Source organism: Brachypodium distachyon, chromosome 1, assembly GCF_000005505.3.
Source record: "Brachypodium distachyon strain Bd21 chromosome 1, Brachypodium_distachyon_v3.0, whole genome shotgun sequence".
Classification (NCBI taxonomy): domain Eukaryota; kingdom Viridiplantae; phylum Streptophyta; class Magnoliopsida; order Poales; family Poaceae; genus Brachypodium; species Brachypodium distachyon.
Genome location: NC_016131.3, coordinates 18,841,358 through 18,865,231, shown reverse-complemented (window position 1 = coordinate 18,865,231; position 23,874 = coordinate 18,841,358). Strand labels below are relative to the sequence as shown.

General features: G+C 44.1%; 1 protein-coding gene across 1 annotated transcript; it reads left to right on the top strand.

Moving 5' to 3' along the window:
• The first annotated feature begins 1,498 nt into the window (after positions 1 to 1,498).
• LOC100839491 (homeobox-leucine zipper protein HOX14) lies at positions 1,499 to 2,881 on the top strand. The gene is made up of 3 exons (XM_003562772.4): positions 1,499 to 1,808; positions 1,918 to 2,267; positions 2,379 to 2,881. Exons 1-3 carry the CDS (start codon positions 1,748 to 1,750, stop codon positions 2,667 to 2,669), a joined length of 702 nt encoding a protein of 233 aa, XP_003562820.1. The 5' UTR covers positions 1,499 to 1,747; the 3' UTR covers positions 2,670 to 2,881.
• Positions 2,882 to 23,874: the final 20,993 nt, after the last annotated feature.

Genomic DNA, 23,874 nt, shown 5'->3' with positions numbered 1-23,874 from the left:
AGGCCGGGAGAATCTCCTCCCCGATCATTTCGACGAAAGCGAGAGCCCTTTCCAGGGAGCAATTGTCACCTGTCGAGCCGCTCTCTTTGTTTTAGCCTGGGAGGCCGTGCCTTCCTCCGCCACTAAACCCCAAATTAAGCGCTGCCAAAATGCCATCCGGCCCCTACTTCAACAAAGCAAGAGAGAGAGAGAATAAAGGCAATTGTTAGTCTTGGCGTGATAACGATCGATCAAAACCGGATAAAAAGTGAAGACTTAACTGTTGAGATTATAATATATTGGCCAATCATTTCCATCCATCAGTTCGGACTTTTGGTTCAAATGCCTAGCGCATCAATTCAATATGGTATCAGAACCAAAAGGTCTCAAGTTAAATACCCTGCTCATGCAGTAATAAAAAAAAAGTTCTTCGACCTACACGGAACCCACGCAAATGACTAAAATAGCTTAGAGGTGACGCGGAGTGTTGAGAATATAATATATTGCCTAGTCCTTTTCATCAGTTCGGATTTTAGTTTCAAATGGCTAGCGCATCGATTCAATATGGTATCAGAGTCAAGAGGTCTCAAGTTCAATACCCTGCTCATGCAGTAATAAAAAAAAAGATTCTTCGGCCTACACGGAACCCACGCAAATGACTAAAATAGCTTAGAGGTGAGGCGGGGTGTTGAGAATATAATATATTGCCTAGTCATTTTCATCAGTTCGGATTTTAGGTTCAAATGGCTAGCGCATCAATTGAATATGGTATCAGAGACAAGAGGTCTCAAGTTCAATACCCTGCTCATGCACTAATAAAAAAAAGATTCTTCGGCCTACACGGAACCCACGCAAAGGACTAAAATAGCTTAGAGGTGAGGCGGAATGTTGAGAATATAATATATTGCCTAGTCCTTTCCATCAGTTCGGATTTTAGGTTCAAATGGCTAGCTCATCGATTCAATATGGTATCAGAACCAAAAAGTCTCAAGTTCAAAACACTGCTCATGCAGTATTGAAAAAAAAGATTCTTTGGCCTACACCGAAACCCATGCCAAGGACTAAAATAGCCTAGGCGTGGGGGGAGTGTTGAGAATATAATATATTGCGTAGCCCTTTCCATCAGTTCGGATTCTTGGTTCAAATGGCTAGCGCAACAATTCAATATTAACCAGTTCGGTTAATTTGCTATAATTAAGCTCATGTATGCCTGTGTAAACAACTAAACTTACAGAAACGTACCGGTCACCAGATATATAAGTCTATTAGCATGGGGAGGGAGTACCTTTTTGGCTCAAAATGCCGAGTAAGCAGCGAGTATAGAGTGAGCAATGAGCTGATGAATCATGGTACGTTCATGCAGTGCGAGTGAGTGAGTGAGATGGCACAGTAAGAAAAACCAATGAGTACAGTACTGTTGCTCGATCATCCGTTGCCCTCACATGCACATCCATATATCCATGTACGCATCCATCCCCGGTCTGGCTCAGAAAGCACCTAGAGCCACCGCCAGCCGGCTTTGCCCCACCGGCCGGCGCTGCGTACCTCTCTCATCAGTGCTACCTATATATATTACTCCTAGGTCTCTCCCTCGAGACACGCACCCCCTTCCTTACTTAACACACATCAACTGGTGTGTCTTGCCTTGTAGTGGTGGTCCTAGCTCCTCTCGATCCAGTTCCTCTTTACACTACAAACTCCGTCTTGACACACCGTCCTTCTCACATCCCTCTCCTCCGACTCCAAACAAGCGTCTGGCCGGCCAAGCATGGACAAGCAGGAGCTCTTCGCCTCATCCTACATGGGCACTTCATTCCTCGGAGCCAACGGTACGTAGTAGTACACGATCAACGACGGCCGGGCGTTTTTACGCATGCAATGTACTCTTGCAAGGACATGGCCGTGTTCTGATGCGTTTCCCCATGCTGTTTTGTGTAGGCACGGCGGCGGTGCAAGGGGAGAGGCCAAGAGCGCGGCGCAGGAGGCGGAGGGCAGCAGCAGCAAGGTGCGAGGATGTTGACGGAGGGTTGTTATTGGACCCGAAGAAGCGTCGGCTGAGCGACGAGCAGGTGGAGATGCTGGAGCTGAGCTTCCGGGAGGAGCGGAAGCTCGAGACCGGGCGCAAGGTGCACCTCGCCGCCGAGCTCGGGCTCGACCCCAAGCAGGTCGCCGTGTGGTTCCAGAACCGCCGCGCCCGGCACAAGAGCAAGCTCCTCGAGGAGGAGTTCGCCAAGCTCAAGCACGCCCACGACGCCGCCATCCTCCACAAATGCCACCTCGAGAACGAGGTCTGCACATCTCTTCTCGCCCCTCGATCGACCACGCACGCATCAACTAATTAATTCCTCTGTTTTACCTGGACGGTCGATTCGATTCTTAACAATATGGCATATATGCAGGTGCTGAGGCTGAAGGAGAGGCTGGGGGTGATCGAGGAGGAGGTCACGCGGCTCAGATCAGCGGGGAGCTGCCACGCGACGTCCGGCGACGGCGCCGGCCACCACGGGAGCCCCAGCTCGTCCTTCTCCACGGGCACCTGCCACCACCAGCAGCAGCCGGGTTTCACCGGCGGCGCGGACGTGATGCTGGGGAACGACGACCTGATGATGTACGTTCCTGACGCCGAGTACGGTGGCGCCTACGCCGATACTAGCGTGGCCGAGTGGTTTAGCCTGTATGGACTCATGTAAGATGGTCATGGTCCTCATGGACACCAACTGCATGCAGATCCTAGTTAGTGATCGATCATAGTGTTAATTAAGTCTGGATATTGATCTCTAAGTGTGTGTGCGCGCGCGCGCGCATGTTTAATTAATTATGTACATAGCGTTGATTAATGCATGGCAAAACCTTGCCAAGCTAGCAGTTTGCAAGTACTAGTTGATCTATTGAAGTTCAGAGATGCATGCGTGTTTTGCTATTTGCTATTTTGCTTCATGGGTAATTCTCTAGCAGTCAGTGGTAACTAGTCTTAGAGGGCAACAAAAATTTGGGTATGTGATTGGTCATGCATCTTCAGCTAGGAAAAGGTGCATTTAATTTCCAAATCAACGAAGTTCAAAATAGATGATGATCATGATGACGACCACCACGAACACAAATCAAAAGATGATACTGCACTTTGGATCAGATGAAAAATGTAGATTCAGAAGGATGGGACTTTTCAACGCAGATGTGCTTTTACAAAGTCTTGCCATTTCCCCCGTTGTGCACTGATTAATTTAGTAAAGTCTGTATATTGGTGGTACATTCTACCGGTTAACATATTTCCTTACTAAGATAGCTACATGATTCTTTTACTCCGATATATATACTGTTCAATTAACTTGCAGAATTAACGCATAACCGGTAATACAATACATGAAAACATGCAATACAATTACAGTGTTAATTAACCTTCCCTTCAAGAGATGTAAAATAAATAATGAGATTTGAGGTATCCTTTCATGCAATACATGATACCGAGTGCCAACAGTAGCTTTACTAGAAACAAAGCTATAAATTGCACCATATGTCCGAAGGAAAGGAAAATAATCTACACCTACTTATATATTTTTGTAGAGCCATATTGCCCCGGCGCGGACTAAACATAGACAAAAATAAATAGAAATTCTGAAAATTATTTTATGAACCAAGAAACAAAAAGGGAAAGACCAACACCAATTTTTTTTTGTTGGGGCAAGATTACAGGGGGTTGGATAATCAGATACAGATAATTTTGTAAGCAAGCTACTACGTTTTCATCGATATTGTAATACATATCCATACAAAAATGTGCAGTAATTTCACTAAGGGCCTATTCGGTTTGAAGGATTTTGAAATCATGGAATAGGAAAAGTAGAGGATTGAGATGTCATGCACATTTCAATCCTTAGGAATTTTAAATGAGGTCTCACCTAATGTGTAGAATCCTTAGGAATTAGTTCAATTTGAGACCAATCCTTAGGAATCTAAAACATCAATTCCTATGAAACGAATGCTACCCATAGGAAAAATCCTTAGTTTTGAATTCCTGTGAAAATCCTCTAAAATTCCCGCAAATCGAATGAGCCCTAATCTATGTATATATACTCCAAATTAAGTCCAATGTGGTTGGGATTTTTATTTTTATAAATGTTGTACACAAGTTGCAGAATGAACTAGAATATCGATTAATTAACTAAGTAGAATTAAACAATGGGTTAATAACTAATAATCAGCAAATTCAATCATAGCGCAAACAATGTGTTAATGTCAGTTTGGAAATCACCCTCCAAAACCAACTTTGTCTTTTAGAACTTAGAAAATAGGGTTTTAGTTTTTTGTTTACCAATCACGACAGTTTTTTTAAATCTTGGATATAACAAACTGTAAACTAGTTACTGTATCCAAGAGTAGAAAATAGATAAGATATAAGATGATGCAAAATTAGTATCGCACAATACAATATAGTTTTTTTTTAAATGAGGGCATTCCCTCAGGCCTGTGCATCAATCGATGCACAAAATATTTATATTATTGAAGTCGTAAATAGACACATCTCACTTATTACAACACAAAAAGACAGCAAAATAGAAAAAAACATACTCCTCATAGCCTATCCCTCTCGTGTCACCTTATAACTCATCGAAGAGACACTCTGTTGTCGGAAGCAGCTTCGACGGACCTCAAATCATCGGCATTCGCAGGTGTCTTGCCTGACCTATCCCCATCGTCATTCTTCACAGCAGCAACATTGGTAGTAGCAAGAGACGACGCCACCACACCAGGGCGTATCCAGTTGTCCAACAATGCTAATATCTGTATGACTTTATTTATTTTCTATTTTTGCTGTGGTAAGGCCGGTATGGGGAAATCTCAAGGTGGTCTCTGGACCACTCTGTCCACCTCCTGGATACGCCACTGCACAGCAGTTGCCACCACATTGCGAGAAGCTTGTTACTGTCGTCACTGGCTAATTGGGCGGCACCAGCTCCTCCAACGAAGTGGGTGCCCCCACCATCTCTCTCGGCGAAGATGTGCAGTGCAAAATGCACAACCATTCCAACGAAACCTGATTAGGCATGCATTCTTGACGCACAAAATCAATCACCATGCAGACAGCATGCATGTAGGTTATGAATGAACAAATCTAATCACCTTGCATAGATAACACGATCGGTGAGGATTGACAAGGTATCGTGTCACTGCATGCCTCCGGATGTTTATAGCATCGCAGTGCACCATTTCGGCGTACTTCCACCATGTCAATTTCACCGTTGATCGATATCGTTGTATGACAGTATGAGTCGTACGTGCGACGATGCGTAATGCCGATCAGCTAGAAATAAAAATAAAATAAAATCGCAGCGATAAGTGCCCACATCAGCTAATAATCGGAGGCAGGGAAAGAAAAGGATACGCTGGAGATCGATGCTTGGTAGCCAACCGAGAACTGCCACACACACACACCTTTGACCTTTCCACGAGGTGACATCCGTCCACACGGCCCGACCGAACGACCACGTGGAGGCGCGCGCGCGCGAAAACAAGACGTACGTACAGTCATCACCCACTGGCAAGCAGGCGTAGAGTACTCGTACAAACCCACGGTCATGTCGCCATGTATTGCTGTCGCCGTTGGACATAATCCAGGTGCTAAAGTCGCGCATTTGGGGTTACATCAGGGAACGCACGCTCGATCGATCGAAAGATGGATATATAACCCGGACCCGCCGGGACAGGGCAAAGCCGGCCGGCAAGGTACGTACTAGTACTAGTAGCTCCTCCCTCTTCACCATCCGCAAGCCCCCACTTTAATTTCCCGATGAGACTGCCACCTCAGAACTGCGCCCACCCTGAGCGGCCATCATGGCATCATGAGCCGGCCGGCCGGGGGTTCGTCTCTTTTGGCATACGAGAGTCGAGAGGACAGAGATAACTCCGATAAGGCCGCGCGACGAGACACAAAGCGGCCCGGGCAGCAGCAGGAGAACCAAAAAGCCTTTGCACCAGGCAGCACCGCCGTAGGAATTGAAGCCTATGCGCGCACCGGGAGAGGGGCCAGGGCGCCAAGTGTCGAGCGCGGCGCAAGCCGATCCCCATATATTTCTCCCGGCATCTCGCCCAGCATCTTGAATCTTTTCTCCTCCCAGTTTCGATCGATCCTCGCGACAGGTGATATATCGATCTGCCGCGGGACCGGACGGCGTACGTGCCGGAACGGGGGACCCGGCCGGGACTGCAATTGCTTGCTTGCTGCTATAGCTGCTGCGTCCGGCACGTGAGACGCCATCCGGCCATCCATCCGTCCCGGGGTTGCGATCGATCAACCAAACCAAACCGAACCTTTTCCTTTCCGCAGCCCTATCCGAACAGTGCGCGCTGTCGACGGGCTGCCGGCTGCGAGCCCCACCACGGGGAGAACAAGTACCTTTGTCCCTCGCCGGCCCAACAGGAAATATACCCCACGCTGACTTGTCAACTTGTCAAGTACTCGAACTTCCCAGCTGATCACATGCTGCTCGATCATCTGCTCCTGGTGAGTTGATCAACTGTCGATCTCTCTCAGCCCCATGCATATATTCACTGCTTGACATATCTGTATCGCCATAAAAAATGGATGCGCGCGGTTGTGAGAAGAGTAGGGGAAAGCTATAGCTGCTGCTGATTCGGTTGTTGTTGTAGTACTAGAGTGAGTCGGCAGAACGAAACCATATTAGGTCATCAGGCTTACGATCGATATCTGCATGAAGCTGATAGATAGCTTCTATATATTCGAATATAGCGCTTCAAATGGTCAGTGCATGTTACTGGAGTACTACCTAGCTAGCTTAACGTTGAGATAATAAATCGACCGGCAAGCAATCACGACATTAATTAATTTCCTTCCTACGTATCTGCGCAGACACGTTCAGGAGTAAGCAAGAATATTTGTTTCTGAAATTGATGCGATGGAATGTTTGTAGAGAGGATATCAAACAAGGATATCTAATGTTTTCTCTACTTCTGCGTGAACAGATAGTCCTACTCGCGCCCACGTTTGGAATATAACTATTTTCTCACTGATGAGAACATCATTCCGATTCCCAGGCAGACGATTCGAGAACCACCCAGCACCTAGGGTCAAGTCATAAACTTGACGTGGGTGTCACATTTTCCTATATTATTTCAGGATTAACCGACGTGTTGTGAGCGTCTGCATTTGTACCGTATCTATACCTATCTAAAAAATACCGACTGTTTCCTTCACCGTCGTCTGTCAAACTTCCCATAAAATTTGTGGGCCCTCAAGATTGCATGTATATTAGGCATATTTAGCCAGCTGGCCCATTACCTACACCGAATCCATCTATATATATCCCATAAAATTTGTGGGCCCCCAGAATTGCATGTATATTAGGCCTACCAAGCCAGCTGGCCCATTACCTGCACCGAATCTATCTATATCTATATCTATACCAATGTAAAAAATACGGACCTTTCCACCTTTTTTCCTTTCTTTTTTTCGTCAAGCCCCTGAGACCCACCTCGTCCGCCCGCACGCAAACCACTCCTTCGTCTGCTCCAGACAGCCAAGCTCCCCTCTCCTGGCGCAGCCCAATAGGAGACCCTTCCTAATCCAACAAAAATACTTCCCCTGACGCGGCGGAGAAACCACAATTAAAAGCCCAAAGATATCTCTTCATACATTCGACCTTACTCTCCTGCTTTGGTGATGCTCGTTATCTGTAGTTGCAACGGCAGATTGATCCTGCGATGCAGCATATGGTCCAGCATGCGGTGCCTCCTTCCATCCGAGAGCCGGTGGCTCTCGCATGCAGGCTCCATCTTGTCACACACCGTTTAATTTTAGAGAAAACAGAGGAACAGACTCGTTCTCTCAGCCCTCATCCCCGCCGTGTTGATCTGAGCCACTCTGACTCAGTTCGCATCCCACTGGTTCCTTTCGGACTGAGTTCGTCTCTGACTAGGTTAGACCCTCACATAGTAACACTAAGATAGGTAGAGTTGAGAGGCTCTTAGGAGTTCAAGTAGCTAGCCGGGGAGCCACCCCCCGGCAACATGTAAATACTCTTAAATCAATGGAATCCAAGCACAAAAGCATGACATAGGGTATTACACTTTCGGGTGGCCCGAACCTAGGTAAACTCCTCAGTGTCACACTTCGTGTCTTCGCCACGTCGGCGATCACTCGGGAGCCGCTACGACAACGCGCGCTAAGGCAGTTCAGGTGGGATTATGGAGGATGATTGAGGAGGCGAAAAGAAAGGGAAGGGCTGTGGGATACGATTCAGAGCACCTGGACGGGTCACGAGCCGACGAGACATCGTCGAGGACGGAGATTGCGGCGGCCGGCGCGCGCGTGTGCTGCTTTTGGCACGAGGAGAAAGACGGGCATGGGCGCTCATACGAGCATGGGCTGGGTGCTCTCGAAGAAGCTGACCCAAGAAGGAAAACGGGTGTGGCCCAAGAAAAAACATTAGAAAAAAAAAACCTAAAAGTGGCTTGCCTGTGCCGTAGCAGCGCACGGGCATTCTGCTAGTTTCTAAAAAAAAAGCCATCCAACCGAATTTTCTGTCTAAGAAGGAACATCGTATTTTTGGACGGTTCGTTTGTAAAGGCAGATCCGGTTGTATTGCATAGCGTGCGTGGTAGCATGACAGACAAACCATGGGTTGTCATCTCGAAGCACATCCTTTAGTTCCTGATCTCAACTCTGACCATATAGTTGCCAAAAAAAAAATCTGACCACATGAAACACTCAGGCCCAAAGAGTTGTTTTTTTAGGACGCCCAGAGAATTGTCAATGCGTGAAAAAACTTGTTTCTTTTTGCGGTATTAATTTTTTTTTTGCGTGAAATTTTAGAACGCCCAAAGAATTGTCAATGCGTGAAAAAACTTGTTTCTTTTTGCGGGTATTAAAAACATTTTTTTTGCGTGAAAAAAAACTTGTTAGCTGATCTTGTTGTATACTTGCATTTTGATGTGTATCTTTTTTTTTATGGAAACCCCTACAGCATAATTGTGACCACTGGGATTTGAAGTCTGGTGCGTCGGGTTATACATCCACAATCCCGCCATCACATCGAGAGGTGTTTCACTTTTGAGGTGGATTTGTGGTTCCAAAGGTCATAGTTTTAAAGATGTAGTAATTGTTATTCTCCTCTCAAATTTTGTACTAACTTAGTGCAAAGTTATACTGAATCAGAAACACTTACTAGATCAAGGGAGTACTAAATACTCCCTCCGTTCCTAAAAATGAGGTATGTTTTGTTTCCTTTGACCGAGTCCTCGAGTAAGGATTACTTCATCACCGTGTGAAGCAATTCCTTTTGAATATGTAGGAATGCAATGGTATCAATTTTATTTAAAAAATAATTATTATAGACTAATATTAGGTTAAAGGGTCGGTCAAAGAAAACAATATACCCCTTATTTATTTTTAAGAACAGAGGGAGTATTTATAAAAATCAGCTGTTAATTTAGTTTTATTCGTTCAGCCTGTCTCGGATGTTTAGATGGGCTGGCTGGTGGTTTGATGTGTTAGACATATGTGTGCGTCCTTTGATTTGTTGTCTCGCTGAGTGTTGATGTGTGTGTGTATCCTATACTTCCGTGTATGCAAGTGCCGGAATTTTGGCGGCGATCAACTGTACCGGTTGAGGCTAAACTCCGTATACATCCTTGCATGTACACTGGATTATGGTTGTGTTTTACTGTCTTGTATAGTTGTATTCTTGTGTAATGAGCCCCATCTTCTGGTATTCTCAATAGTTTCATCGATAGTTCGGTACTCCTCCTTCCAACGATCGTTTGGCCCATACACACCCGATCCGTTCCACCTGGACCAAAGCCGAATTAACTCTGCTGTTTTTAAATGCGAAGCCCACGCGCTCATGAATTTAATGCGATCCAACGTCAGAGATATTTAGCCCACACATAAACTGGATTGTGCACATGTTGGACCGAACCGGGTCGTAGAGATTAATCGTATGGGGATAGATTTGGCCCATCTCACCGACATGGGTACATCTTGGACCAAAATCTACTAGGTCCAAGAACGAGAGCCCCGCTGAAAGCTTTGAGAATCCATTTGGCTCATCTTTTCATCCTGGTCCAAGATGGGCATAGTCAGCCCCGATAAGAAATGGTTGGCCCATATTGGGCCGCGGCATGAAAGACGGCTCGAACCGAGATTAAAGGAGAACCTCTCAAAAAAACAACAACCGAGATTAAAGAAGAAAAGGGGCATCTGCTCTTGTTAAAACTAGTTCATGTGCCGAGGGACAGTCTAATCAAGGAGGACGATCAATGGATCAGCCTTGGATTGGACGGCGACAAAACTCCTTGTCGCTGCAGTATTCTGGATTTCGTGGAAGACCGAAACTGTTAGAATCTGCACCTTGTGGGCCTGATCAGCTGAAGGCACACGTTTTAATTAAATTCTGAAAAATCTCAAATGCCCATCTACGAAGTGGGACGAGGAAAGTGGAAATAGTCTCATTTTGCAAGTTTACAATGAGTTAGACCAACATATAAGAAATGTCAGTTCTCACCTAGTAGCAAGGTGAGCAAGGGAAAATTTCCACGTGCGCTCCTCCTTCGCTCGACCCGTCCCGATGCGCCGCGTTCCTTGGATCAAGGCCGAGCCGTCTCGTGTTGGTGCGTGGCCGGGCTCTATCTCCTCACGCCATAATTTACAAGAACATTCCGTAGTATTAGCAAGAGGAGGAAGGGTTAAGGATTTACCAGTTTGGAGATTTTTGCCACGCAAGGTAATTGGAATTTGTTACGGACGCGTACCGGATTTTGTCGAGTCGGTTCAGATTTCCTAAACCGAACCGACCTATACCTGCATGACTATATATTGAGCCGCCCCCGTCCCTCGATCTGTAACACATAAAACCGAGATAGGGTTTTGCCTACCTCTCACTTTTGCACCGTCGTCGTAATCTATGCCATCCCGAGCGTCGGTGTGCAACAGAACATGGGAGCTAGCAGGTCTCCGGAACATTTCGTCTTCGCGATCCTGTACGGGAGAAGGTGAATAAGGTTTTTGGAAAGCACACCACGGACTGCTCGCTTCTGTGCCACCGCAGGTCGTCTACCTCCTCGAGCCGGTGGGTGCGTGACTCGTCACCGTCTTCTTCATCAACAACATCGTCAAGCAAACGCAGCAGCAACAACGTCTTTCTCTCCATCGCAACAGTACATAACTTGTGATCTGATCTACTCCCTTCGAACCATATTAATTGCCGAAATATTACATGTATGTAGACACTTTTTAGGCATAGATACATCCATATTTGGGCAAATTTGAGACAATTAATATGGATCGGAGGGAGTACTACTTAATGATGATCTGCGAGTTTATGCTGCTGTTAGTTGTGCTATTAAATACTTCGTATATTTGAGATTCATATGCTAGTTGTTACTGTCGCCATGATCTATATTCTGGAATTACTCATTAAATTGTTATTCTCGAATTTGCTTAATATTCCAATAATCCAAAAACCTTATTGTAGGCAATTTTCTGCTTTAACTATGGGTGGTTTAGCAGATGTATTGAAGTCGGATAAATTCACCGGGATGTACTTTAAGAGATGGCAATTAAAGGCCATCTCTGGTTACAAACTCTGAAATTATTCCGGGTGAAAAACGGCAAACCAGAGGGAGTTATGTCTGAGGAAGCTCAGAAAAACTTCAAGGCAACCAGTGTTGCCACGAGAGGATGCATTATGAGTGTTCTTTCTGACCATCTTTGTGATGTGTACATGCACATAGAAGACGGGAAGGAGCTGTCAGATGTACTAGAAGCTAAATTCGGTACAACCGATGTAGGAAGTGAACTGTATACCATGAAGACGCTTAACGACTACAGGACGGTGGATAACCGTTCTGTAGTTGAACAGGCGCATGAGATACATGTCATTGTGAGAGAGCACCAACTCCTCAAGTGTGACTTGCCTGACAAGTATGTGGCTGGGTGCATCATTGCAAAGTTGCCTCCTGCATGTAGGAACTTCGCCACGTCTCTGAAACAACAGATAGCGTCCCTTGATGTTGAAAAGAAGGCTCGGGCTAAGGACACCACCAAGAGGGCTGCTAAAGATCCGTCCAACGCCAATATGGTACAGAGTAACTTTCACATATCTTTACACGAAAATGTACAGATATGTAGTATACATCTATATTAACACATATTTTTTTGAAGTTTGAACTATAGGGAGCACTGGATCCTGGGAGCCAAAAATCCACGTCCTTGTGCCGCTTTTCCCTTTCAGATTTTAGTAACCTGTCAGTGAACCATATTTGTGGTAGCGTTAATGATGATACAAGTGTTTGGCACTCTCATTTATTTCATATTAATTTTAGTTTAATGTCTTGGCTATCCAGTATGAGTTTAATTTCTGCTTTCACCATTGCCAAAGGTTTTAAGTGTCATAGTTTTGTGCAATCAAAACAACCTCAAAAGCCTCAAATGGCGGTCGAGGAGAGAAATTTGGCACCTCTAGAGCTCATATATTCTGATCTTTGTAAGATGAATGGTGTGTTGACAAAATATGGAAAGAGATAGTTCATGGCGTTAATTGATGATGCTACTAGTTTCTGCTATGTTTATTTATTGTGAACTAAAGATGAGGCTTTAGACTACTTTAAAATCTATAAAGCTGAAGTTGAAAATCAATTGGAGAGAAAGATCAAACGTCTTAGGTCGGATCGTGGTGGCAAGTATTTTTCCCAAAATATTTGATGAATTTTGTGAGGAACACGATATTATTCATGAGAGGACGGCTCAGTACTATTCACCCCAGTCAAACAGGGTGGCCGAGAGTAAAACCCGTACGTTGACTGAACCTGGTTATGTCCAACCTTATAAAAACAATTATCCGACTGGTAATAAATTAGCAACCAAATTATATACGCACGCAATCAAGACTTACAGTGCACAATATTAAATCTCTTAAATGACAAAATAGTGTGGAACTCAAAAGAAAAACAAGCATGGAAACTCATGCTGAAAATCGACAATAGTTCACAGCAGTGCACAGAATAAACTGATACACAAAAGCAATAATTATATAGTCTGCAAAGTGGGTAATTCCAAATTTTAGTTAAAAGAATGCATGCCGAACAAGAAATCATTCTGGATACTCCTATATCTCAACATCACATTATGCATATAGACACGCAAAATCAAAATGTAATTTAACATATAGGACTTGATTTAGAAATCTTCATTCTTTCCAACCCCACCTCATACATTGTATTTTGTATAATGCTTCTTCGAGTATACTTTTACTCAACAAACTTGGTTTTATGCTGATAGTTTCTCACATCATTTAGTAATGAGAATGTGAGGTGACTCTCTCGGCCAGGGGCGTGTCCCAAAGCTGGAGTTGCAGGAAATAGAGGCCTTGACGACATCGTTTTTCTCTGAACAGATTAGTGCCTTTAGTGTAATTCCATAACTCCTAAAAATCCATCATCCACTGGAACCAGGCCGACAACCATTCCGAGCAATCAACATGGACACAATCTATCCTACAATGGTCAAATCTAATCTACAGCATTCAAAAGCCACAAACAGTATATATAAAAAAAACAAAAGCCACAAACAGTATATACCAACAAACAGTATCTCATACTAGACTTTGTGGGGTGTTTTTAAAAAAAAACTAGTGTTTAACACTAGTGTTTAGGGTTTTTGAGAGTTTAGGCCTTATTTGGTACTAGACTTTGTAGGATGTTTTTTAGGGTATTAACACCAAAAAAGGCTTAAGGAGACAACCACAGGGGCATAAATGAAAACTGTAGCGGGTGCATTTCTTTTTTCCATTCCACATACGAAGAAAATACCTTCAGTTGGTGGCAGCAAGGCATCCCCAAATGCTCGAATGAACCACATACGCACAAGATTCTCTATTCTCTTCATCTAGCTGCAGATTGCAGGGCCGGTCCTGAGATTTCGGTGGCCTGGGACGAACTTAGAAAATTGGGCCCTTAAACTTCTTTGTTGTTAAGACGACTCGGCGTCGTCGGCGCTCGACGAGCCATCTGCACCTAGCCCCGTTTCCGCGTGCGTCTAGAGTCTACCATCCGTCTGCAGTCAGCCGATACGCCGAAGTGCGATGTGCCAGTCGTCGAAGCTACGTAGGCTGCGTGGCGAGTCCTTGATTTGTTTCTGAATTTTTCGTCCGCTTGTAGGCATCATACATGGACAGGTATTCCCGACTCACATACCGATTAAGCTGGACAATTCCAGAATTTCAGCCCAATTCAGCCGCTGTTATGGGCCAACCTGTGCCCATACGAGTTTTAGAAAAATTACTGCAAGTACCAAATTTGCATGCCTAGTAAACTTATGGACAGGTATTGCATGAGAAATTGCTGCATGTTGTCTCACACAACCTGACAGATTGTACAAGTCCTTTTACAATGTTATGGTAACTAGATATATTGCATTCCCCTTTAAATATTTCTGGAAAAGGAAACTTCCCCTTAAGATCAAGGTATTTATGTGGCAACTAGAGATAATCTACTGCATAGGGGCTAGAAGGGCCCAAAGGACTGTGTGTTTTGGGAGCAGATGAAACAATAGATCATTTATTTCTTTTTTGTCCAGTTTCTAGATTCATTTGGAGGGTAGTTGGGTGTATTTTTGGTTTTGGTTCCTTTCCTGCAGCTATGACAGATATTCATACCTGGTTTGATCTTTTCCCAGCAAGTGTCGGCAAGTAATAATTATTGGTTCTGCTGCTTTATGTTGGTGAAGAGTAGAAATGCTATCTGCTTTCAAAATAAATACCCTGGTGACCCCGCTAATCTAGTGTACGTGTTCATTTGGACGATGTACGTGTTCGTGTTCGAGCTCGATGGATGATGATGGGGCTTGGGTTCAGTGGCTGAGTGGGTGGACTGCAGAACCAGAAGCAGCGTAAATGTGATGAAGATGAAACCATTGGAGGAAGCCATTGTTGAGGTGTGTGAGAGTGGTGGATCTATCTATTTATATAGTAAACGGGAATTATGTAGCGTACGTTCTCTAGCTAGCCCCCATCACACGCATAATTTAAGGCTAATTTCAGGAATCTTCTAGTAGTTCTATAGCGTGGTGGGAAGACGCTTGCTCTCTGAACTAGGGATCGGCTGAGGATCTGGAGTGATTAAGGGCTAGGCTGCCCGAAATGGCTTGCTTGCTATGAGAAAACGCACATCAGCTTCCCATTCTTCTTCCATGGGACCTGGCCTACTAGTTGAGTTTGGTTACTGCCCGACTTGGTCGATGTGACACGGTGATAGCACTCACCATCGTACCTTGATCTCAGGGCTCATTCAGGTCAAAGGAAATCAAAACATAGGAAAATAGCAAAACTTTAGGATTGTCATAGGGTGGAACTTGCAATCCTAACGAATTGATCCAACTTCATTCCTATGGAAAAAAGAGGTTGGACCCAATGTTCATTTTTCTCCAAAAACAAAGTAATTCCATGAGATTCCTAAGGAATCGTTTTGCTTAGTTCCTATGAAACGAATGCATCTAAAGTGAATTTCCCTATGGAATCCTGAATCCTTTGAGTTTCCTATGAAATCCCTAGGAAAGGAATGAGGCCCCAGTTGCTCCAGCTTGGTGAACCGCAAAGTGCACGTAGTATAGCGGTACATTCCGTCGAATGAACAAGATGAACCATCTGCATGCGGAGGCTAACGCGCGGCGTCGCGCGTTTAGCCAACCCGTAAATGCAGGGATGTAGCCAGGAATTTGGCATGAGGGGCCGAGTTGGGATTAGGGGGGGGGGGTGAAATTAAAGTCTTCACATATTTTAAAGTGATTTTTAATGAGCTGATTAGTAAGTATTAACAAAAATGAAATTTCTTAGGAGGGGCGGAGCCCCCCGGCGCCCCCCCTTGGGTCCGTCCCTGCGTAAATGCATATAGTAAAAGCAATATGAAGAGGGGGCGAAATTAAAGTCTTCACATAAAGTGATTTTTAATGAGCTGAAGTATTAACAAAAATGAAATTTCTTAGGGGGGACGGAGCCCCCCGGCGCGCCCCCTTGGATCCGTCCCTGCGTAAATGCATATAGTAAATGCAATATGAGGAGCACCGAGTGGAGGTTCCAAACTGATCCACATCATCCCAATTTATTCCGGCCGTTGGATCTCATATTTAACAGTCAAGATTTAATAGGTGATATGTTTGTTGGATTTCCATTAAATATTTATATAGTAAACAGGAATTATGTAGCGTACGTTCGCTGGCTATCCCCCATCACACGCACAATTTAAGGCCAATTTCAGAAATCTTCTAGTTCTATAGCATGGTGGGGGGACGCTTGCTCTCTGAACTAGGGATCAGCCGAGGATCTGGAGTGATTAAGGGTTAGGCTGTCCGAAATGGCTTGCTTGCTGTGAGAAAACGCACACCAACTTCCCATTCTTCTTCAATGGGACCTGGCCTACCAATTGAGTTTGGTTACTGCCCGACTTGGTCGATGTGACACGGTGATAGCACTCACCATCCTACCTTGATCTCAGTTGCTCCAGCTTGGGTGAACCCTAAAGTGCACGTAGTATAGTACTCCGTAGTACGTTCCGTCGAATGAACGAGATGAACCGTCTGCGTGCAGAGGCTAACGCACGGCGTCGCGCCTTTAGCCAACTCGTAAATGCATATAGTAAAAGCAATATGAGAAGTACCGAGTGCAGGTTCCAAGCTGATCCACGTCACACCAATTATTTCTGTCGTTGGATCTCATATTTAACAGTCAAGATTTAATAGGTGATATGTTTGCTGGGTTTCCATTAAACTAGATGTACAAGTGCGCTTTGCCGCACTGTTAATATAGGTTGATGACATTGCGTCAGTATAGTTTGTGATTAGAGAATTTGTACGCAGCTGCTAAAGAATGTCTTTTTCGATCTCCTTGAGTATCTGCGCGCATTTTTCAAGCCTGATAAGTAAGCAGAGAAGGCCGTGGAATGGTTTTTAAGAAACCTTTTTCACGCCAACGCGATCACGCAGGAGAAAACTTTTTCTAAGGAAGAGAGAGCTATAGAGTACACAATAGAGATAATAGTACCATTGCAATCATTATATAATAACGCTTTTGCTTGGGAGCAGTAGCCTGAGAAACAATGTTTCTCAGTCGATGGCGCTGTCCCGTTGGATGCTCTTTGAGATTCCTGCGTGATGCCTGAGTCTGTATGTATCTTAGTGGGTCAGTTCGTTGGGGTTCTGGACCTTTTTTTTGTGTTCCCGTGTGTTGTGTTAGGCTTTGTTTTTTCTGCGACGCTTGGTGGTTTAATTTGGGCCTTGTGGGTTGTATGCGTTGGTTCCATTTTTCAGTTATTTTTTTGGACTGCACGTTTTAATCCGGCTGAACTGTTTTCAGCTTGTGTTTGTTGATGTTTTTTCTACTTGATCAACGTGTGTCCTATTTTTATTTCATACTTTCACCTGTAATTTTTAAGCGCATAAAGTTTCACCTGCAATTTTTAGAATGTCACATAAATTTTCACCTGCAATTTTAGAGTCCCACATAAAGTTTCACCTGCAATTTTTAGAATCTCGTATAAAGTTTCACCTGCAATTTTAAATTCATGCATAAAGTTTACCTGCAATTTTTTAAAATTTGATTGTTATTATTTTTGTTGCTTTTTCCTTTCTCCGTGGCGTTTGTGTTGCTACACAAGTGTGCTTTCATCAGGATCAGTCATTTTTCACATTTCAAGTTTTTAACACCGTTTTAAAATTTGTAGCAATACATATGAGAAACATATAATGGGGACTGGATTTATATAACTATAAGGATGAATGCTTTTTATTGTGATCTCAAACTCCGAAACACACAGACACGCGCGCGCGCACACACACAGACGCACACACCCGTGATGGGGACTTATGTGCTAGCTGGCTGTACTGCCGGTCGACTGAGAAATACAATTTCTCAGCTGACTGCATATAATAAAGGTTAAAATTGATGGAACCCTTGTGTGCACAATCTACATTTAGTATTGCACAAGTTGCCATTTAAGCGTCGATGTGTCACACTCTTCTCCTTTTACTTTAATTAACACCTCAGAATATAAAACCATTGAAGCTACGCCTGTAGCATTTATCAAAAAGGCTAAACCTCCTTGTCAGGGGATGACCCCGGGTAGAGTCATGGCGACACAACTCTAACCGAGATGGCGGAAGCAATGCCGGCATAGTTGTGTATGCCGGCATCGTAAAGTTAAACTAACACTAAGCTGGCATCCCGGGCGTATGCCGGCATGGCTATCTTGTTTTACAAGTTTGCAGGATAAGAACGAACACTTTGATCTCGGCGATAGCCGAGATCTCTCAACGGTCTTATCCTGACCACGCGGTGCAAAGTAAAGTAAAGCCATCATTATCTCAGAAAAGCGGTCAGCGCCTGTGTACCGGTGTTAGGTGACCACGCTAGAGAAGCACCGAAAGAGAATCTCTGACGAAAGCCGGCAGAGGATAGCTGTACCCGTTGCAGACTGGCAGGGAAAAGTAAAGTTGTCTTGTCCCCTAGGGTACTTCCTGGAGGGAACCAAGCCGTGTGCCCGGAGGGGCTCAAGGCAGATGACGTTAGACTCGGCCCACATGTCGGTGTGACATGGCGGCCTATAAATAGAACCTTACCCCTCTGTAGAGTGGGGGGGCACCTAGGAGGAGAGCACTTAGGCATCTAAGGTTTTTTCCTTCTTCTTATTCCTCAAAAATACAGCTCAAGGAGCGCCATTGTAGAGCTTGCCTATCTCGGCTAATACAACAAAGCAGGAGTAGAAGTCTTACCTCAACAACAGGGCTCCGAACCTGGGTAAATATGTGTGTGCTTGTGTGTTTTGTGCGTGTTTTCCTTCACGTCCTCTCTTATCCGAATCCTCCTGCGTCCATCAGCCCCAAGTTAAGCTATCATATGGCATCTGTCGTGACAATACCACGACACTCCTTGAATGAGCACATGAGCAGCTAGTTTAAACAAAGCAAATCACTAAACTGAATTCTACCACTTTTTATTTGTTTTGAGGGGAAAGGGACATGAATAACTGATATGTACTTCAAAACAATAAAACCTGAAACTGACTAAACCATTCTAAAGATCTGCACGCGTCACGTTTAGAGATATATTAGAGAAACAAAAGAATATCTCCAAGAAATAAGTTTTCATATATAAGAATGGTCCATTCAACTAGCATATCTAGTTAAATGGTTTCTACTCCCTCCTTTTCATAAAGATTGGCGAGTCCAAATCCGCGCCAATCTGTATGGAACGGAGAGGGTATCGCATGTACAGCCCTTAATACTATCATAAACTAAATGTGCACTTTGCACTTTAAGGAAAACTAATTTTATGCCGCTAGAATCATAAAAATACTATTTCGATTTTGGTGACCTTATATGCAAGTATGCTACTGATCTGTATCTTCCCATCTTACAGTCTCAGCAACAGAAACAGAGACATCACTAATAATCAGTTAAAGCTCCAAGAAAAGAATATAAGTGTGAGGTACATTATAAGAGTAAGACTTCAAATTGCAGTGCTAGACTATGGATAGAGCTTGTAGTCTGAAATACGATCAAAACTGAGAACTGATCAATGTGGAGGGAGCTGGCACTGATGGTGCGGAGGAGCATGTCACCGGATGGGCAAAGAGGAGAGGATGAGCGGCGGCTCCTCTGCTCATGGCTCTTGTTACCTGGAGGGGAAAAAGGTTGCTAGCTGGTTAGTTGCAGACTTGTAGCTATCTTCTGCTGGCCGAGTCCTGAGGATCTGGAGCGATTCCAGGAGGAGATAAGGGCTAGGCGTTCCAGGAGGGAGGACATTCAGTCAGTACCAAAGAACTCATACGTAATCAAACAGACTAATGAATAAATTCAATGCTGATTCTTCTCGGTGGATTTGATAGAATGTGTATTGTGTACGGTCTCTTTTGGCGAAGGCCTCGATAGGCTCTGGCTCTAGCCTATCTCCATTTGGAAAAAAAAAAATCATCGACTGTGTGTGTGCCTGGCAGCTTCATCCATGCGTGTTTCTGTAAGATTCAGGGGCATTCAGCGTTTTCAATCTTGGCGAGCCACCAGCCTAGGCCTTGCAGTAGAAGTTATGGCCCATTTGAGCAGTTTGGGCCTTTCAGTGCAGGGGAACCTCCAACCGTTGATTTGTTTCTGGCAATGACAAATTGCGCCTGATTATGTATTTCTAATGCAGAAAATATGATTACTTTCGGTCTAGCTGTGCATGCCTGAGCCAAAGTCATATACATAGAGATTAGAAAGAACTTACCCTCGATTCCTCATAGATTTTTGTAAGATATATGATCCTGTACATTGTGAAAATGCTCGTTCCCCTCCTGACGCCCCACCCAACTTGCTCCCGCATCCCTTCTCTCCCCCGACCTCCTGCTCCTTCCTTCGCCTGGACATCACTGCTTTTTTCGCTGCAGTTCGCGGTCTGGCCACTCCAAGCATACCGACCCCACGCGAGATCCACCCGACGACCGCTGTCCGCAGTTCCAACGCGTGATCCAGAAAGTGGCCGTCGTCCGCCATCCACGCATGAGATCCAGCAGGTGGCCGTCCATAGCTCAACCATCCGGCGAGTCCTTGTTGTTTTCGTTTGTTGTGGTACTTTGCGCTAATCGACGGATAATTCGATAGCTAATTGGGATGTACTCCCAACCTGATTGATGATATCTCCTATGGATAATAGATAGATTAGTGTTTTACCATGCACCGAATGATTATCACGCGCATGCTGTGATTGGAAATTAGCATCTACTGATAGTTCGACTGCATGCTTGAAAATTAGCATCTTCTTTTTATGGATTCCAGACTTTTGGATGTATACAAATTTCCTCTATGTTTTGAACTTTTGTATTGGATCTTTTCTTGTTAGAATGTGAAAATTTGGTACGGAATTTGAATAATGATTTATTAGTGCACGGGATCATCTTTTAAAGTGATCGTGACGTGTGCGTTGGGCCGTGGCACCGCACAGACATTTCCACTAGTATTTATTGCAAGCATGTGTCTACAATCACAAAGCGTGTAAAGTGAAATTTGATTTTGTTGCTTTCTATTTTTTTTCTGTGCGTGTGGTAGTTATGGATATATAATATTTTCTAGTAAAATTACAGTAATAAACATTTTCTGAGTACAATCCGCATGAATGCTGAAATTTAGCTTACGACTTCGTTGTTTGAGCTCACCCTCTATTTTCATCCAAGAATAGCCACCAATTTTAACATGAAACCACATAAGTAACTTAATAAGCAGTCGTGAAACAAACGGTGGCTATCCACTAATCCACGTGCTTGTGTCTGTCTTGAATATCCTCTTGCGGCGACAAGGCCAGAGCTGGTGGCAGCTGGCGTTTCTCTCCACGAGCAACCTCTAGGAGATCGACACGTGTCAATCACCAGCCCGACTACCGAGATTCTTTTATCTACAAAGAAGTTTAAGCATACTAACTCCGTTTTAAGTCAAATTTTATAAGTTTTATAAAGTTTATAGAAAAATATATTAACATGTACAACATGAAATAAGTATACTACGAAGATAAATCGTCACAGATTTATTAAAAATAATTCGGTGTTACAAATGTTGATGCATTTTTTTATAAATTTGAGCAAACATTAAGAAAGTTCGATTTAAGACAAAACTAGAACATCCTATATTTAGAAAAAGAGAGAGTATGTTCTAGATGGCGCAGCCATGTAGGGTGTGGACAATTGTCCAAAATCAACAGATTAAGCCACTGAAAGAATGCATTTATTACTTCTTTTTAGTTTCATCTGTTAGTAATCTTCTATATGTAAATAGGAGCCTCCCACTACCTGATTTTCATGGCTTCTCCTGCTGCCACGTTATCAGATTTCCCAGCGTACGTTTGTCCCGATGCAATGGTACCATCGCACGCGAGCCCTCCAGCTCTATATGGGCTTCGCCAGCGTTATGGGCTCTTTTCTTCTCTCCTAGGGTGGCCCATCTCTCACTCAGCCGAACTCTTTCCTGGCCCATTCCCAGCGGAGTGTCGCCTAGACTTTGTCTTCCTCCTAGGTCCTAGTTTCAAATGTTCGGAAAAAAAAATCTTGAATCTTTGTGTTACGGTTCCTAAGAGAAACCCCAGCCGCCGTCCTCTTCGAAGAAATTTCAATCTCTAGCGGTTCCCTTCGTCTCTCATGGCCGATCTGGCCTTAAGAGACGAGAGGAACCACGGATCAACGTCTGGCATTAAGTTTTGCTACCTTTTTTTGGTTAGGTTTTTGTGTGCTTCTCGGTGGTGTCTTGGCGATGGAGACGCTGTCGTTTAGAAGATTGGTGTTCTGGCTCCTTCATCGTCCTGGTGTAGGCATTGCAACCTATGTCATAGAGTCAGTGGTTCTCACGACACGTCTTTTCGGATTGCTGGTCTTTTTCCTTGTGGATTCATCGACGGAGAAGCGGTTTTACAGTTTGTCTTGCAAAGGGTATTATCCCGGTCATGGTGCATTCAATGATCTTAGATACTCACTGTTTGTGGTGGGCGGCTCATGCGGCTTTTCAAAACCTCTGAGGTTAGTTCAGCTTGTGCAAGCATGATATTCTGCAATTTTGTCAATGAATACGTGGAGAAGTATCACGATGCGAATGATGGATCAAGAGAAGTTTACTTCGAAGGACTACAATGAAGTTTTTAGTTTTGTTGAGTATCTTTGTTATTTGTGTTCGTTTGTGTATCGCTCTTTTGTACTTTGTCTCTTGAATCAATAAAGCCAGATCGTTGCTCTCAGAAAGAAAAAAAAGTCCTAGTTTCAGATCGCACCCCCAGTGCAGCCATGAATTGGACATCGCCTCGAATTCCATTAAACCCATGGTTTTTTGCAAAATAGACACCGGAGAATAAATTCCCGTCGCTCCACAAATCGATTCAGACCACCAATCATCTGTCCCCTCTCTTCGATCCCCATTTGCAACTGAAGCGTCCGAATGCCGGCCGTCGCTGTCCAACTCTCATCTCTCTCCACGGGTATAAAACCAACTTCCGATCACGTCATTTCGAGCCCTTTCCCCTAATCTCTCAAAGCCCTCTCCTAATTTCACTTGATAGCAACACTAGAGTCCATTCCTGGCCAGTCCCTCTCCGTGTTCAATGGGGAACAATTTAATGGAGGGAGCAAACCGTCGTCTTCTCCTTTATAAAGGCCTTGTTCTGCTCCATGCTCCATCGAGATCGGCCGTATCCATGATGGCGTCTGCGTCCCTCTCCTAAGCCTTCTCCACATCCTCCATCCACAATTTTATGTTTTTAGTCTGTTTACTCTTTCAGGCTCCGCTCCAAGGTGCTCGACGAGTAGTGGCTTATAGGCGCTTTATTGATTCTTCTGCTCCTCAGCTCCTGTCCGGGACAAAAGCTCCACATCTGGCGCCTAATCTGAATCAGATTACATGGTTGCATCTGTTACCGAAACTTGAACTTTACTATTTGCAATGGTTCAGCACATGCACGTATCATTTGCTTCCCTGTTAGAGAACTGTGTTTGATACCCTTCATTACGTTGCTTGGAACAAAATAGTATTAGAACCCACAACTCAAATGTGTAGTTCAATCGTCCTTCAAAATATTCAGAGTTCTATAACAACGGTGAACTCTTAATTTATAATAAACTGTTTCTTCTGTTACTCTGCTGGATACGTGATGTACTGATGTCCTGCACATCACCCATGATTGCTTCTAGGACTCTTGCGTGTCTAAATGACATTATGGGTTTTGATCACACCAATTGCAATGAGTAGTACGTATGGATGTAGTCTTCCAATTTTATCTATTTAACTTATCCTTGTTGTCCTCATCTGTCATGTAGGCGTTTTGGTAATAATCAAGTGCAAGATTTGGACTGTTTTCTCTCTTTGCACAATATTTTGTCAAAAATTTA

Bases quoted from the DNA above. Each gene is read 5' to 3' on its own strand.
- LOC100839491 (XM_003562772.4), top strand. From the start codon at position 1,748: ATGGACAAGCAGGAGCTCTTCGCCTCATCCTACATGGGCACTTCATTC. The intron at 1,809-1,917 runs GTACGTAGTAGT...TGTTTTGTGTAG, and splicing joins TTCATTCCTCGGAGCCAACG to GCACGGCGGCGGTGCAAGGG. The intron at 2,268-2,378 runs GTCTGCACATCT...GCATATATGCAG, and splicing joins AATGCCACCTCGAGAACGAG to GTGCTGAGGCTGAAGGAGAG.